Source organism: Hermetia illucens, chromosome 5, assembly GCF_905115235.1.
Source record: "Hermetia illucens chromosome 5, iHerIll2.2.curated.20191125, whole genome shotgun sequence".
Lineage (NCBI taxonomy): Eukaryota > Metazoa > Arthropoda > Insecta > Diptera > Stratiomyidae > Hermetia > Hermetia illucens.
Genome location: NC_051853.1, coordinates 7,912,815 through 7,928,919, shown reverse-complemented (window position 1 = coordinate 7,928,919; position 16,105 = coordinate 7,912,815). Strand labels below are relative to the sequence as shown.

General features: G+C 40.5%; 1 protein-coding gene across 4 annotated transcripts; it reads left to right on the top strand.

Annotated features, from left to right (window-relative positions):
• The first annotated feature begins 913 nt into the window (after nucleotides 1-913).
• On the top strand, nucleotides 914-10,965 carry LOC119656656 (amidophosphoribosyltransferase-like). Of its 4 annotated transcripts, XM_038063127.1 has the most exons (11): nucleotides 914-1,222; nucleotides 1,421-1,525; nucleotides 8,683-8,763; nucleotides 8,849-8,970; nucleotides 9,084-9,404; nucleotides 9,463-9,549; nucleotides 9,612-9,777; nucleotides 9,851-10,206; nucleotides 10,256-10,424; nucleotides 10,487-10,660; nucleotides 10,721-10,872. In XM_038063127.1, the coding sequence occupies exons 3-11, from the start codon at nucleotides 8,691-8,693 to the stop codon at nucleotides 10,870-10,872; spliced, it is 1,620 nt and encodes a 539-aa protein (XP_037919055.1). In that variant the 5' UTR covers nucleotides 914-1,222; nucleotides 1,421-1,525; nucleotides 8,683-8,690. The 4 variants fall into 4 exon arrangements, with proteins under 4 accessions (XP_037919055.1, XP_037919057.1, XP_037919056.1 ...); XM_038063129.1 differs by lacking the exon at nucleotides 1,421-1,525; XM_038063128.1 differs by lacking the exon at nucleotides 1,421-1,525 and having other exon boundaries at nucleotides 914-1,329.
• Nucleotides 10,966-16,105: the final 5,140 nt, after the last annotated feature.

Sequence of the window (16,105 nt, the reverse complement as noted above, 5' to 3'; positions counted from 1 at the left end):
AATGCAAATTCGCCGAATCCGATACCTTGATCGAAAGGGGAGTCGGCCCAGATTTCAGAAATTCAAGAATTTTCACGCTGCAATGGTAATATCAAGAATTTTCACGCTGCAATGGCGGGAACGCGAGATATCGCGGAAATTCGAACGCCGGAGAGGTTGGGCGAAATCCAAAGAAATTCAAAATTTGCACGACCCCCAAGTCGAAAAATGGCCAATAATGCGAAATCGGCAGATTCCCGTGGGCGATACCTTGATCGAGAGGGGAGGCAGTCCAGATTTCAGAAATGCAAGAATTTTCACACTGCGATGGCGGGAACGCGAGATATCGGTCCGTATCCGCCGCTGGAAGTTTTTCAGATCGGTCTTCAGCCACAACAATATTTCGAATGCATATGTCAGTCAAGGGATAGCGAATATATTCAATGTGCTTATTTTATTCTTCCCGGAGAGATTCAGTATCAGCTTTACACGTTGCAAGAATTCGGACAACAGAGCATCCTTCAGACCACCAAGGCGAGAATGGGTTCCTTGCAGAATTCCTAGGTATTTGTAGAAGTCTGTCTCGATCATAACTTGGATGTAGAGGTCATCAATGTTATGTCCGGCATGTAGCTCGTGACGTCCTTTGCGGACGGCTTGGATTCCACACTTGTCTAATCCAAATTCCATCCTAATATCACGGCTAAACATTTGCAACAGTCTTCTAGGGGGGTCATCAGTACCAGCATTATTATTATCATCCCTTATCTTGCTAAATACTCATTTATTGCAACTTGATACTGGTCATATTACCAGGTTCAGATTACAAATCCAAATTACCAACTGCGCTTCAACAAGTTTCCAACCACTGTTTAACTATGGAGTCTTATCAGTAAATACAAATACTGCTCCAACTCGCTCCCTTGGATCCAAGCAAGAGAGGAATAAATCGGATGGGACTGCACAAATTCGAGTGTGCAAAATATGTTTGGGGTCCACTCTGACTTGAAAGCTGAAAACGTGCCCTAAGATCTGAGATGTTGGTGAAAAACGGCAGCAAACAGCTCGACTTGCTCCATGTAAATTCATTTGAGACCCAATCAAGTTGTGGAACGACGTTGTCGTGGTCGGAACTGGTGCGCTCCACGCACCGTTGTATATACGTAAAGTATTTTAGACTTGTGTAATTTTTGGCACAACTTGTTCGAAATCTCAAAACCTGTATTAAGCAATATAAGTGAAGGTATAGTGAATGAAATATAGTGAAGAAGGAGAACCTTAAGTTCTAAAAGTGAAAGAAGACGTGTCGTCTTACCAACGTGAATATCCGGTCCTACTAGAGTTGATCAGGTGTTTTAGACACGATATTGCTAAGCCTCCATTCAATATTTGATTTATTTGACACCGAGCACGTGCTTTTCTGCATACTTTGTTCACACAGTTTTCATGTGCTTAGCATTGTCAACCCGCATACATAAGAACTGTGAATTTACATTACGGAGAGAGAGAAGACCGACGTCGTCTTAAGTGTTAAAATAACATCAAAGTGAGTTTTATTCAATAATTTAAGTTTCGCCAGTGACAAATTGTTGCCATCGGTGATGAAAATGCCGGTTGGAGTGCACGTCCCACTGGACTGTTTGTCCGAAAAGTGAAAACTGGCGCTTTGCATACTTTGTCATAACCCTACGTATTATCATTTCGTTGCAACTTATGGCGAAGTAGAATTCAAAGTGAAATTTCATATCTTCCCACATGTAATAGTATATGACTCTCATTTTCTTGATATTACATAAATTTTCTAAACTTGAACATAAAAATGATTTAATTCTTCAAAACTAGTTGTGTTCGTCTATCATTTTGTGTCATTGGATATTACAAATTCATATGATAAACAAACTGAAAGTTGAAAGCTAGACGCTTCAGGTATACAAGGTTTCGTGATTTTCTTATATAAGCCATGGGACAGCAGCTTTACAGCTCGAATGTAACCACAGTTGCTATCTAATGATTTTTTTTGGCACATCGTCAAGAACACTTTAATCTGATGTTGCCAGTTTATGAAGTTTTTGTTAATTTTTTTGGCCAAATTGCAGCATACTTGCCAGATGTATTTTCGATTTCTCTTCAGGAATGAATTCAAATTTTGAGATTATCGACGTTTTCATAATTTCTCAAAATCTGTGATATAACTAGTATTCTATAGGTTTTGCAGGTTAAATTCAGAATTTTCCAGTCTAACTTATGACCTTTCGAAATTATCTTCAAAATTTTCCAGGGATTTTTTTCAATATTTTACTATAAAGTGACATCAGCTTTGGTTAAGGGGGAAATAACGTTAGAAGGCCTTTTTTAACGTACTTTTTTGAGATTTTTTTCAGTGGGAAGAATTATTCAGAATTCAATCGAATTTGGGCTTTAGTCATATTCCGGACAGTTATTGAGAATTTTTTCGAAAAGTTTAATTTAAAAATAAAAGACGCGATAATATTCCGCGGAACGTCGCAACTAGAATTCTCCAACTGTGTTGTTTGAAAATTCCCCTTTCGGATATGACGACATTTTTATCTATCTTACGAACAAAATGCAGACACAACAAATACAAATACCCTCATACAAGGAACTGACGCAAATATTTATAAACACACTATTTACATAACGCTATCAGATTTCGTAAAAGCATAAAGCGAACTTTCGTAAAGACATAAAGCGAACTTAAGATATTCTCCACTATCTTGCTAGGCCGGATAGCCCCATACGCCCAGAACATCATTGACCCATACCAAAGAGGCTTCACTTCAGGCAAATCAGCAACAAATCAGATTTTCTCTCTGCGGCAAGCGATGGAAAAACTGTTGGAATATGCACATCAGCTGCACCATCTTTTCATCGACTTTAAAGTCGCCTATAACAGCATAGCTAGGGTAAAACTCTACACGGTCATGAGAGAATTCGGTATCCTGACGAAATTGATAAGACTTATTAGGCTGACCCTTACCAATGTGCGAGGCCAAATAAAAGAAGCTGGATCACTCTCGAGACCATTCAACATCAACAACGGTCTACGACAAGGGGATACCCTATATGCGTCCTACACATAAATGAAAGCAAGACGAAGTACATGGTGGCAACGTCAGCGCCAAAACCAAAAGAACGAACAACATCGAAAATTTTCGGCCCCCTACATGAGGATGGACGATTCCGCAGCCTACATAACGACGAAATCTATGAGCGATACCATTACCGTCAAGTTGTGAATAAAATCCGAATCAATAGGTTACGGTGGGCGGGTCACCTAATCCGTATGGATAAGGATGATCCAGCCCGGAAAGTCTATAAGGGCAATATCTATGGTAGAAAAAGAAGACGAGGCAGACCCTGCCTGAGATGGAGCGATGGCGAAGGTCAGGACGCCAAACAACTTTTAGGGATATCGAATTGGTGGACCTCGCTACAAAACCGGGGTGTCTGGAGTTTCTTATTAAGGCAGGCCTAGACCGGATACCGGTTGTTGCGCCGTTGATGACGATGATAAAGCGACTATTTCCTTGGCGATGGACTCTAAGCCTATACCCGATAATCGCTAGCTTCCCTATGAAATCCAAAGGACCACGAATTTCGTTTTGACATTTCTGCAACATATTCTGAGATAGCTAGGATAACGATCTAAGCAATAAAAATAGTCGATTCTGAAAACCTCCTAATGTGGTTTCCCCCTTTAAGGATGGAGGTGACATTCTATGAAAGAAATCTGGACATAATTTTTTCATAAATAGATTAATCAGAAATAATTTTAGTTATTGAAGTAGAAAAAAACAATAGCCTGAAGGTAAATTTAAATTCCAATGTGTTTTAAGTTATTGAAATTTCGCATCCATGTGAATGTTAGATCAGCTTGGTAGAGAGTAGGGTTTGCCGATGCTTTCGGGAGGTCTTTATCATATCTATCACCACTCTTCAAGCTTTGTCTTGATGGAGCCCCTTACCCATCGCACCATCACTGATCGCACCAAGATTACATGAAAAGAAAGACAAATGAGAATAAAGAGAGTGCATTTTTAGCGACATTCTACAACCCTACTTTTCGTATACTTTTAACATGTCGTTAACTAGCTGCTCCACATTTTCAGTTCTGTGAATCCCAATGAACCTTTTTATAACTGCTTTCAGTGATACCCAGGCATCAAGTTCCTTGTCAGTAAGTTTTTTGTCAAAATTCGTGTTTTTTATCAACGTGCGTATTTGTAGTCCCACAAATATTTTGAGTTTTGCGTCATTTAACTTTGAAAATACTAAATATGCTATTGGTACTGACGCATACTTCTTGCAGAAATACCGCCAGACTTGTTTTTGAACCACCAATAAATAAAGGCTAGTCTTGTGTTACGTAGGAAGTTTCTATATAGTTACAGTAATTATTTGAAATAATAAAAACATGTTTTTCCTATTCGCTAGTGTTGAATTTTATTCTACGAATACCGATATTTCGGGAACCACTTGTTCCCTTCATCAGTGCTAACAAGTCATAACAAGACTAAGAAAAACACAAAATAAAACCATTTCTTCTCTATGTTTCCGTTGCACAGATGCATTTGTGTTGGGAGCCTATAACTCCTTCTTTTAATCTAGATTCTAGTGATTCAGCTTGCCGAACTGATAAATCTAAATTTCATATCAATCAGTCAATTCATTTTGAGTTATCAGATGTCGATAGCCAAGCGAACTTGCTGAAGGTAGGGTAGGTATCAGTGGCCGCTCCGAGGAGCCCAATTAGCGTATTGGTGCGCCGTTTTGATGCCACAAACTCCTAAAACCGTGACTGTTGTTATAGGAACAGGGAAGCAGAGTCCAGCTGGCTCAAATCTTCAGAGTTTTGACAGATCTCTGATTTATGTTTGGTAAAATTTTGACATCATGATATGCCCATTATAGTTCCGCCTTTAAGCGGGTACCAAAATCGTGTAACGTAGTGTTATTGATCTTTATTATAAAGGTCACCTTTCTTTCTCGAGCTGTTGGTATGGCTAATACAAAAGGATTGCTACGCCCAGAACGAATTTACGTTCTACCAAGGTGGAGATTATAATTCGTCGATGAATTACCCCTTCTGTTGGAGCCCAGTCGATAAAACCCGTACTTTGTTTAAGGTTATTCTCAACTTTCTCAGGCAGTTCTAGGGTTTTCATCACACATATTTTCGATGAAAGCAAGCACCTTTGCATTGGACTTTTTCAAAGTAGACGACCCGTTTTGCTCTCCTCTGGAATGCGATTAGACTTTTTATACTTTTTGAAAAAGCAATACTTTCAAATTAAGTTGGTTTTTAAGTTTTTATGTAAAAATCGATTCACTGTTTGTCTGTCTGTCACACGCACTTTTATCCAAAACGGATGAACCGATCCAAACGAAATTTGGTGGACACGTGGGAACTATGAAATCTCACACATACAGTGAGTAACATACATGCAAAGGGGAATTTAAAATTTTTTTTCACCGGATATAGTCGTGTAGGGTATTAGTTTTGACGTGAATTGCAAAGTGCATGAGTAAGGAGTCAAAATGTACGCACTTAAAGTAAGACAGGACTCATTTTCGGAAACTACCCAACCCAAAAATCCGAAAAAATCAGGGAAGTGCGCTTAGATTAAATCTAGGCCTCAAGACATGTCCCATTCCGACATCTTCTCAAATAAACTTACTAATAGTATATTACCAACTTTTAGAAATTTACTGGCAGCATAGAGGACCATATTTCGCATGCACATGCCAAATTTCATGGAAATCTGGCCATTAACACCAAAGTTATAGCAATTCAAACTTCGTTCAATTTCGAGCGAATTTACTGCTTCTAAAGCAACGCATATAAGATGCTGATGTCATAATTAACGAGACTAATTGACATTCGCATCCTAGAAGCATCGGCATAGAGGACAGTCTCTTGCATACATAGTTTTATGAAAATCCAACTATTAGTGTTAAAGTTATATCAGTTTAAACTCATCAATTTCGTGCGAATTAACCCCATCCTAAGCCATACAAATAATATGTTGACGTCATAATTAACGAGGATAATTGACATTCGGATGAAATATTAAAATTCCATTCATGAAGAATCTACTTCCCCCCAGCCTTTTTCTTATATCTGTTGTAGGTTAAATTCTTCGCATTTGCTAATAATATTAAACTCAGAGTGTGAACCACTTTTTAAAAAGAGAGGGCAATCGAATTTTTAGCGATGTGACATGCAGTTGTCACACACTCGCCGCTCCTCACATCATCTTCTTTTTCCTCAGCCTTTGTCCCGTTTACAAGCGGGGTTGGTTCATCATGAATGGTTTCGCCATTTTATTTTATAGAATGCCTGATCTGGATGTAATCGCGAGGCTCTTAAATCCCCATCCAGCGTATCAAGCCACCATTGTTTCGGCCAGTCTTTTGGTCGTTAACCATTGACTTCGATGTTCAGACCAATATTGGCAAGTGAATTTTCGTTAGCGCGAATTACGTGACCACACCATCGAAAACTCTTCACTCGCAGTTTTTCCATGAGCAGTGCAACCCCATAACGATCGCGGATATCCTCATTTCGGATGTGATCAAAACGTGTCACGCCACTAGTCCAACGCAACATCTTCGTTTCCATTACCGCAAGACGCCGTTCATTGTCTTTTATAGTCGGCCTCACGCAGAACTATAGACAGCGGCAGACGGATGACATTGCGGTAAATTTTAGATTTGAGACGTTTGCTGATACATCGATCACAAAGAACTCCAGTTGTGGAATTTCATAACGCAGTTCTCCTTTGGCTGATAGCGTTGACCCGAGGTATTTAAATCGCTCAGTTCTGGGCAGATCACTGCCGCTGACAGTGATTGTGCCTGTTTCATGGGGATCCAAAGTTGCTCCAGATCATTTTTACTATTAGATGCTAGGAAAACAGCATCTGCATAAAGCTGTGTATAGGGTGCTGGACGTTGGATGTCCCGTGTGACGGTGTCCATAACAAGAAGAAAGAGGAGTGGTGAGAGGGCGCTTCCTTGATGAACACCAACAAAGACACGAAGCGGTTTTGATACACCCGCCATACTTCGAACTTTACTTTTCGGATCGTGGTAGAGCAATTGAACCTAGCGCATGAGTTCTTCTGGCACACGGTCAAACGCTTTCTCTACATCCAGAAATGTAATGTAAAGAGGGCGATGCTTCTCACGGTGTTTCTCCATGAGTAACCGCGCAGAATGTATTGCGTTAGTAGTTTGTTATTTGTGTGAGTTCGTTATAGCTTTTGCCAAGCCGATACAGATCTTTCTCGTCATTCCGAGTGTCCAGTTTATCGTAAAGATTTTTGTAATGGTCCACTCGGGTGACAGCGATTGCAAGACGGCAATCATCGGTCAATGTTGAGGTGCGATGGTCTTATAGGGACCGGCTTTGCAACCTGTCTGTGGTGCGTACGTGGTGAAGAAGTGAATAGTGCGATCAGCGGATATAATCGTGAGCTTTAACAGCCGATCATCAAATCGTTCGACTTCTTTAATGGCATTACGGAAACCCTTTGAGATGGCAATGCCAACACCATATTGAGTCTGTAGGCTACTAAAATAGAGAAGTTTGTAGCCATTTTTAGCGCGTTCGCGTTCAATGTCGCAGCTTTTGACACCAGACCATCGGGTTGCTTGCAGAGCGCAGATATCAATGCGCCTTTTCCGAAGGGCTCTTGCGAGTTTCTCAGTCTTTCCAGTTAGGGTGCGAACATTTAGCGTGCAGACACGTATTTGTTTTGTTTGGACTAACTTGCTTACGTCCTGACGCCGTCCATGCTTCAAGAGCCCTTGTCCATTTCTCGACAGGACCGGGGCCCGTCGACTGAGGTGGACGCCTTAACATTTTTCCGAGGCTTGTGACTCAATCGGATCATCTTGCTGCTAACTATATTGTATGCATTTTCTTTGTCGGCCTGTTGCGGGACCTGTCACCAAGAGAGATCAGGTAGGATTTAGCATAGTGGAATAACTCCAACTATACCCTATTTATCTCTTTCCCGGATTCAGCATGTTATTTTTGTTTTTCAAGTACGTTGCCTCAAACCCTCCTCCTTTACCTGGGCTTGGGACCAGCATACTATGTTAATAGCATGGCGTAAGTTTCTTTTTTTAATTACTTTCACATTCCCTCGTATCTACAATTCCAGTTTCGTCTCCATCTCCATTTTACCTGATTTCAAGATTAGCAATTTTGATATCTTTTGGCTGCCCATTCACGTTCAATTTTCCCGAATCAGTAAACATTTTTGGCTTCATTTTAGTTATTCAAATTTCATTGATAGCCACATTTTGATTCCAAGAACGAGCCCCAACTTAATCGACAGTATCGACTCAAGGAATGCATAATATGCAGCATGAACTGGTATTGGACGATATGGAACTCTTGATCTCTGGAAGATAAGTTTAGGAAAGATATTACGTAGTTAGTTGTTTACATATCACAAGATAAAAAAGTGCACTTTGGGCATATGAAAGTGTGGTTTTGGTTTGAATTCCGTAAATATTTATGTAGGATTTAATGTGCTTAGGATATGTCCGTTAATCTAGCGTAGCCAAGATGGCAACATAATTGAATAAGTTGTGAGAAGAAGAGCATATTGCAGTCGGTGTCTTTAAGATTTTAATTTATAATGATTTAATGATAATTTTTCTTTGCAGAAAACAAAATGCAGTCTAACGTGGAGTGCAATTTGCCCACACCAGAGTCAACAACTCCTACGTCATGCTCGGAGTCAAATGGTAGTTTGTAATTAATCATTCAAAAATAATTGTGTTTATTAGAAATTTAATTTGGTTTTTTTCCGATCCAAATACATCAATGAAGGCGTTGAACTAGAAAAACGGAACGCATATAACAAGAGAGCTGGACGCGGCCAAGTACTTAGTGGACTAACACATGAATGTGGGGTATTTGGGGCCATAGCATGCGGCGATTGGCCTACGCAAGTGAGTTGTTTACTATCATTTCGAATCGATGCAGCTCCAATTCTTATCTGACAAAAATTTCCACTATCACTCCTCAACTCGTTTCAATATATGAATATTAACTGCAATTTTAGGTTGATATTGCACAAGTTATCTGCTTGGGACTTGTCGCATTACAGCACCGAGGTCAAGAGTCAGCGGGTATAGTAACATCAGCTGGAAAATGTGCAAAAAACTTCAATGTTCACAAAGGAATGGGAATGATCAATAATATTTTTACGGACGATTCAATAAAAAAGCTGAAGGGTAATTTGGGTATTGGTCATACCCGATATTCAACGGCAGCTGCTTCTGAAGCAGTTAATTGTCAGCCCTTTGTAGTGCATACTCAACATGGTGCCTTAGCAATCGGTCATAATGGCGAACTGGTCAATTGCGACAGTTTGCGAAGAAATGTAGGACAATTTAATGACCCCAATGGATGAACTGTTCATCTATGAACTTGGTTTTCAGGTATTAGAAAGAGGAGTAGGATTATCGACACACAGCGACTCGGAACTGATCACACAAGCATTGTGCTTGAATCCACCAGAAGGAGAAGTAAGTTTCCTAAGCAAATGGAAAAATAATATTTAATTATACTAAACTCCATTTGATTGTAGAGAGATGGTCCGGATTGGCCAGCCAGAATAAGGCACTTCATGCAACTTGCCCCCATGTCGTACTCTTTAGTTATAATGTTAAAAGACAAAATTTACGGAGTTAGAGACCCGTATGGAAATCGTCCACTATGCATCGGGAAAATCGTCCCACTAGATCTAGGAAATCGTATGTATTTGCTATCCCATCGAACTTCTCGCTGAGATAAGATAAACTTAAAAACTGAAATTTTGAAATATAGAAACGCCTGAGGAAGTACCAGCCGACGGATGGGTAATCTCAAGTGAAAGTTGTGGATTTCTATCTATTGGAGCTCGTTATATGCGAGAAGTCGAACCTGGTGAAATTGTAGAGATGACACGCAACGGAATACGTACCATTGACATAGTTGAAAGGCCCGAACAAAAGAAACAGGCATTTTGTATTTTTGAATACGTTTACTTTGCAAGAAGTGACTCGATATTCGAAGGACAAATGGTGTACTCTGTCCGAATGGAATGTGGTCGGCAATTGGCACGCGAGGCACTCGTTAATGCTGACATGGTGAGCTCAGTTCCAGAATCTGGAACAGCCGCGGCACATGGATATGCCAGAGAAGTGAGTTCGTCATCCTTAATCCTGCTTCTACTTACCCTTTTTACTTTAGTCGGGACTACACTTTGCTGAAGTTCTATGCAAAAATCGTTATGTGGGAAGAACATTCATTCAACCATCGCCCAGATTACGACAATTAGGAGTAGCGAAGAAATTCGGAGCCTTATCTGAGAATGTAAAAGGAAAACGACTCGTTCTAATTGATGATTCCATTGTGCGAGGTAAGAATTATATACAAACATGCAGAACTTATATGTAATTAAAAAATGAAACCCAAAAACAGGGAATACTATTGGACCCATCATCAGATTGTTACGAGACGCCGGTGCATCGGAAGTCCACATCAGAATAGCCAGTCCACCTCTTCTATATCCATGTTATATGGGAATAAATATTCCAACGCGAGAGGAATTAATCGCAAACCAATTGGATGCAGATCAGTTAGCTAAACATGTCGGTACGTAATGATTCCCTAGAACAAATGCTGTAAATAAATAATCTGCACGTTACTCTATAGGCGCTGATAGTCTGGCGTATCTTAGTGTAGAAGGGCTTGTTCAAGCCGTTCAACGTAATTTAAAAAGCGCCAATCCAACTCAAGTGGGACATTGCACAGCATGCCTTACAGGCGAATATCCCGGTGGTGTTCCTCAGGAATTAAGCTGGTGAACAATTTACTTTAAGTTAGAAACGTAGGAAAATAACATCTCATATCACTATCCTTTTTTTTATTATTTCTAATAAATTAATTTTTTCGTGGAATGATTGTTTCAAAAGAAGGATACCAGGGAATTGTCTGGACCATTCATTTTATCTGCTATCAATTCTGGATCCGGATAGCTGAGTGATTAGAGCACAAGGGTGTCATACGGAAGGTCGCCGTTCAAATTTCACTGATGGCAGTGGAATTTGTATCGTGATTTGACGTCGGTTACCAGTCGACTCTGTTGTGAATGAGTACTTGAGTCTCATAATCTCGGGCAAGCGCAACGCTGACCACATTGCCTCCTACAGTAATCCTGTAGTGTACCGTTACGGTCTTAAATGAAGTGCTCTAACACACTTCAAGGCCCTGATCCAATTGGATTATTGCGCTAACCGTTATTAATATTATCAATTCTAGATCGGGAAAGATCAATGCTACTTGCAGGCTAGTTAAATGGCGAGAAAGAAAAAAGTAGTTGACAAGAAACTGAGACAAACCATCGACTTATGAAGTCATTTCGCCATGATATCAAGCTCTACTCAACCATTTCCTTATCTTGGGTGTGCGCATAAGTTTTTTCGGCTTTCCCAAGTTACCATGTTCACTCGCTTAAAGACGCTCGTTTACTACCTGCTAGGCCCAGTCGGATCTATGATGTTGGTAAGGTAGGGATAGTTGCTCTCCAGCCTCAGTCTGTAGTGGAAGTAGATAAAATTCATTTAAGCCATTTTTGCTGCATGAAACGAGCTCTCACAGCTTATGGGTTGTATAGGTGAACTTCGGATGGTGGGCCTTTACCTCGACATGGGGACCTAGGCCTCAGGTAGTAATGCGGATATATTTCGCTTTGATTAGGCCGATGTTCGCTTATGCATCCATAGTGTGGTCGGTTAAAGTGAAACAAAAGAGCTTTCGTTGTAAACTAGCCACACTGTAAAGAACGGTGTGTCTGGGTATCACCGGTGCCATAAACACGACATCCGGCGCAGCTCTGAATGCATTACTCAATTTGCAGCCCTTGGATTTATTTATTCGGAGCACTGCAATGAGAGCACAGATCATTGGGAGAACTGAATCCCCATACATCTGTAGAAGATATGATGTTATCTTGAAACGAAGAGAAAACTGGGATGAACCAAAAGAATGCGCATTAGGATATACTGACGTCTTCTACACAGATGGCTCAAAAACAGAACAGGGTTCTGGAGCAGGAGTCTACCTCTCGAATAAAACCGGGAAGTGGGCTTTTCCCTTGGAACAATCTACAACCGTCTTTCAGGTTGGAGTGTATGCGATCCTAAGGGCGGCAAGCTTGATGATTAACGAGCGGTTGAAGGCAGGCACATCACAATCTTTACCGATAGTCAAGCTGCATTGAGGGCGTTGAGGAGTCCTTTGATCACTTCAAAAATCGTTCAGGAATGTAGAAATCGCTTGAACTCTGTTTCTAGATTCCCGGTTATTGTGGTGTAGAAGGAAATGAAATCTCGGTTTTAGCAAAAGAGGGTTCAATTTCCCCCCATGCCCGGACCGGAACCAAAAATTAGGGTATCAGTAGCATTGGTTAATGCTGCGATCAAAAATTGGGAACAAGCTTCCCACAATGACAAGTAGCTGAACCTTAATGCTGCTAAACTTTTTGTGTCAAAACCAAACGAACATACTGCAAGGTTTATCCTGTCGAAGAGCAAGAAGACTTGCAGAAATATTGTGGGCATTCTGACTGGAGTTTAAGTCAAAGGCTTACAATAAGCAAAGCTCCGGCCATAGTTCACTAGCTGGGCATATATTCAGAATAGGAATTCTCCAAGATGATACGTGTTCATCCTGTATTGAGGAAGCGGAATCCACAGAACATTTTCTATATGAGTGCCCCGCCTATGGACGCATCAGACAACAGATCTTTGATGGTAATGTGCTACAAATGTAGCAGGTCGCATCACATCCACTAACGGAAATCTTGCGATACATAAAGGAATCTGGGATACTCCGTTGGACGGAGGAATCGAGTACAATGAATCACTAAGGTCTAAGTGCTAAGAGGCTTCTCCCCCACATCAGACACACACATACTGCATGAGTTCCATCTGAGACACAAGGGATGCTTGATGAAATTCTGCGCATAATTTACCGCCACAACATTGTAGCCAAATTTGTATGTCAGCAGTGGTTTCAATTTTTCCTTGATGGAAAAAGACGGATGAAAGCCAAACGGCATTCTGAAAGCCCAATAAGCGACAAATTGTTGTTAGTGTCAATGAAGAAAAAGGATCAACTAACTGTTGCTGAATTATTATAGTGCAGCTCCAAATATTCAAAGCTTTGTTGGGCCCATTGTACTATTCTCTCGAACCTTTTTCGTGCAACCGATGTCTGGTTTTTGCACTGTTGTGATTCCTGTCTTGTCAACGTTGTATATATGATATCTTGAGGCCCAAATGTATATTTATCTAACACAGATTTTAGTAAAGTAAAAAATCTTGAAAAATTTGTTTTGTTGAAACTTGTAGCTCTCGCCAAACTGATTGCTTCCGGAGTGTGCAGGGATAAACATCCATATTGGTGATTAATACCAATGCGGAATAACCAACTGCGAAATGATATCGGCTGAAATTTTTGAGATCGTTGGATAGTTCGAAAATTGGCGAGCCATTAATAGCTCAAATCGACGTCAGAGCCGCTCCACTTAAGGCAAGTCTATTAATCCGATGGAAGTTGGTAACCCATCTAAAGCATGGATTTTGGAGAAGATGGTCACGTGATTATCTGAATGAACTTCAGTATCAGTGCAAGTGGAAAGAGCAATCACCGAACGTTGAACCTGGCACGTTCGTCAATGGCCTCTCGCAAGAATCATAAGGACATACAAGGGCGACGATGGAAACGTCCGGGTTGCAGCCGTTCAAATGGCAACTGGAGTTTCAAAACGACCAATTCACAAATTAGCTCCTCCACCCACCGAAGATTATTTTAGAGCTAACGGAGCTCAGGAGGTTGCCGAGTCAGAAGAACAAGCAGCCCCTAAAAAAAGGAAACGGATTTCGTCTAGTCCTGGAATCTGTGCTGTGCTGACGACATTAATGATTTTGCCATTGCCGTTCGGAAGTTACATTTTGAAGGTGTCGGTCCGATTAAATTAGTAACAACGAAATGGAATCTCATCACATACTACGATATGTATCCTTTACGGAAGGAAGTCGCTGCACTCACGAATGGAACATTTGTCATACAACACTTGTGCCAAGAATTTCAATGGAAATCCGTCTGTATCCCGTTGATCACCCAATTCGAACATATATAGGAAGATGTGTTGCTAGAGAGTCGCCTCTTATCACTAGGATGAAGGAAGAGAGGAGCAATAGACTTAGTGGGCAATATTGCCCATTCATTATTTGGAGTATTGGACTCCGAATATGCCGACCAAATGTCCAGAACAATAGATCAAGTGAAGGACAACGAAGCCCATTTGCTGAAACTTCTAAAAAATCAAACACCAGTGCTCGACGCAATGATTAACATCATGAAGTAGGACCAGGTTGCGACAAAGGAAAAATTCGATCAGATAGAACATCGCATCAACGAAATTTTAACTAAGGTTAAAGGCAATGATGAAGAGGCATACCAATCGATAAATGTTCCATTTATTTATGTCACTGTCCATCCAGATGATTTTGATGGCGTCTAGTCTACGGAAGATACAATCATCATTAATCGACGTGTTAACTGACACCCATCAATCATTACTGTCACCGCAACAATTAGAAGCAGCGATTACTAAAATAAAAACCCATTTACCAGCAGGTCTTCAACTGTCTGTCAATTATGACTAGGGGGGGATTTAACTAAAGAATATGCAAATTGCCTATTCAACGTAATTCCTGTGCCAATTGTAATCAACAACACCATGTTATCCCTCGAAAACTTGACACAATTACTTGCAGTTAGTTTACATCGGGATCAATATTTTCCTATGAATACAGAAAAATTTAATTCACGTATGCAGATTGAAGAAGGGGACTTTCTATGCTCTGGATTCCATTTACAACAAGAGGTTTGGATTACAGTGGTGCGAAGTCAGTTTACTTTCTAATGAAAGTCACCCGGACTGTAAATTCACATAGCTGAAAAAGTGAGGCATAAGAATCACTGGGTCTTCACCATCAAAACATCAGTGCGAATGACCGCAGTATGTGGACCCCAAAACTCTACATTGCACTTTAAAACATAACCTAACTATCCAAGGACACCACATCACAACGAGTATCATCTGGCCATCCTACTCCGGCTTCATTATACCACCTCCAGTTAATGAGCCATCACTATTACAACCGCTATTGGAAGGGGTCGACAGCAACCACTATGTCACCCAATTGAAGGAACTCACATCACTACAAGAGCAGCTTGTCAAGCAAAGGCTTTTCGAACTACCCAACAATCTCAAAAATATCAGCCGACATCATTTCGCAGTTAGCTATTCGGCATTGGTGTTAATCTTAATCACCATAGGCTACATCGTATGGCGATCAATAAGGAAGCACCACATTCACGATACATCTCCTGCAGTCATCCCACAACCACAACCCAGGCGATGAAATCTTGGCAACGATTTTACGGTCTCTATAGCAGGTTGAGCAGTCACTCAACGCGGGGGAGGATATGTACAATACATTTAATAGAGTCAATATACATTCAATAGATCAACATGCACACGTAATTAAAAAATTAAATTATTTAAATTCATCTTTGCTTGAACATTAAAGTGAATGGCAATTAAAGTGCTCTCGTTAAAGTGCCTGAACACTAAAATTGTTACTAATCATGGGTTAATACATTGATTGGTATCTCTTCATGAAGTTATAAAACCAATCCCATCCTGCTATGTTGTTTACTCCCCATGACTGGGGTATTTTCGTTAAATTTGCTTTCACATACTGATAGGCGAACTTCCTCACTTCTTTCGGTGAAAGCCCACATATCTGCAGCCGATTTTAAGTATTCAGACAACAGCTACTCTTGTTCTATTGTAAATACCTGTAAGGAAATGGAAGCATAAACAAATAAGGTAGATTACTCAACTGCAAAATCATAATACCACAGCTTATAGAGGAGAGGCCAAGGACCGACTACGGACTATAGCGCTATAGAAGAAGAATAATAGAGGATGCGTAGGTATTTACCATCCTCAGCAAGACGTTT

Excerpts from the sequence above, each read along its gene's own strand:
- LOC119656656 (XM_038063130.1), top strand. The coding sequence starts at position 8,691 with ATGCAGTCTAACGTGGAGTGCAATTTGCCCACACCAGAGTCAACAACT. Across the intron at positions 9,778-9,850 it reads CCCACTAGATCTAGGAAATC|AAACGCCTGAGGAAGTACCA; the intron begins GTATGTATTTGC and ends TTTGAAATATAG. Across the intron at positions 10,207-10,255 it reads CACATGGATATGCCAGAGAA|TCGGGACTACACTTTGCTGA; the intron begins GTGAGTTCGTCA and ends TTTTTACTTTAG.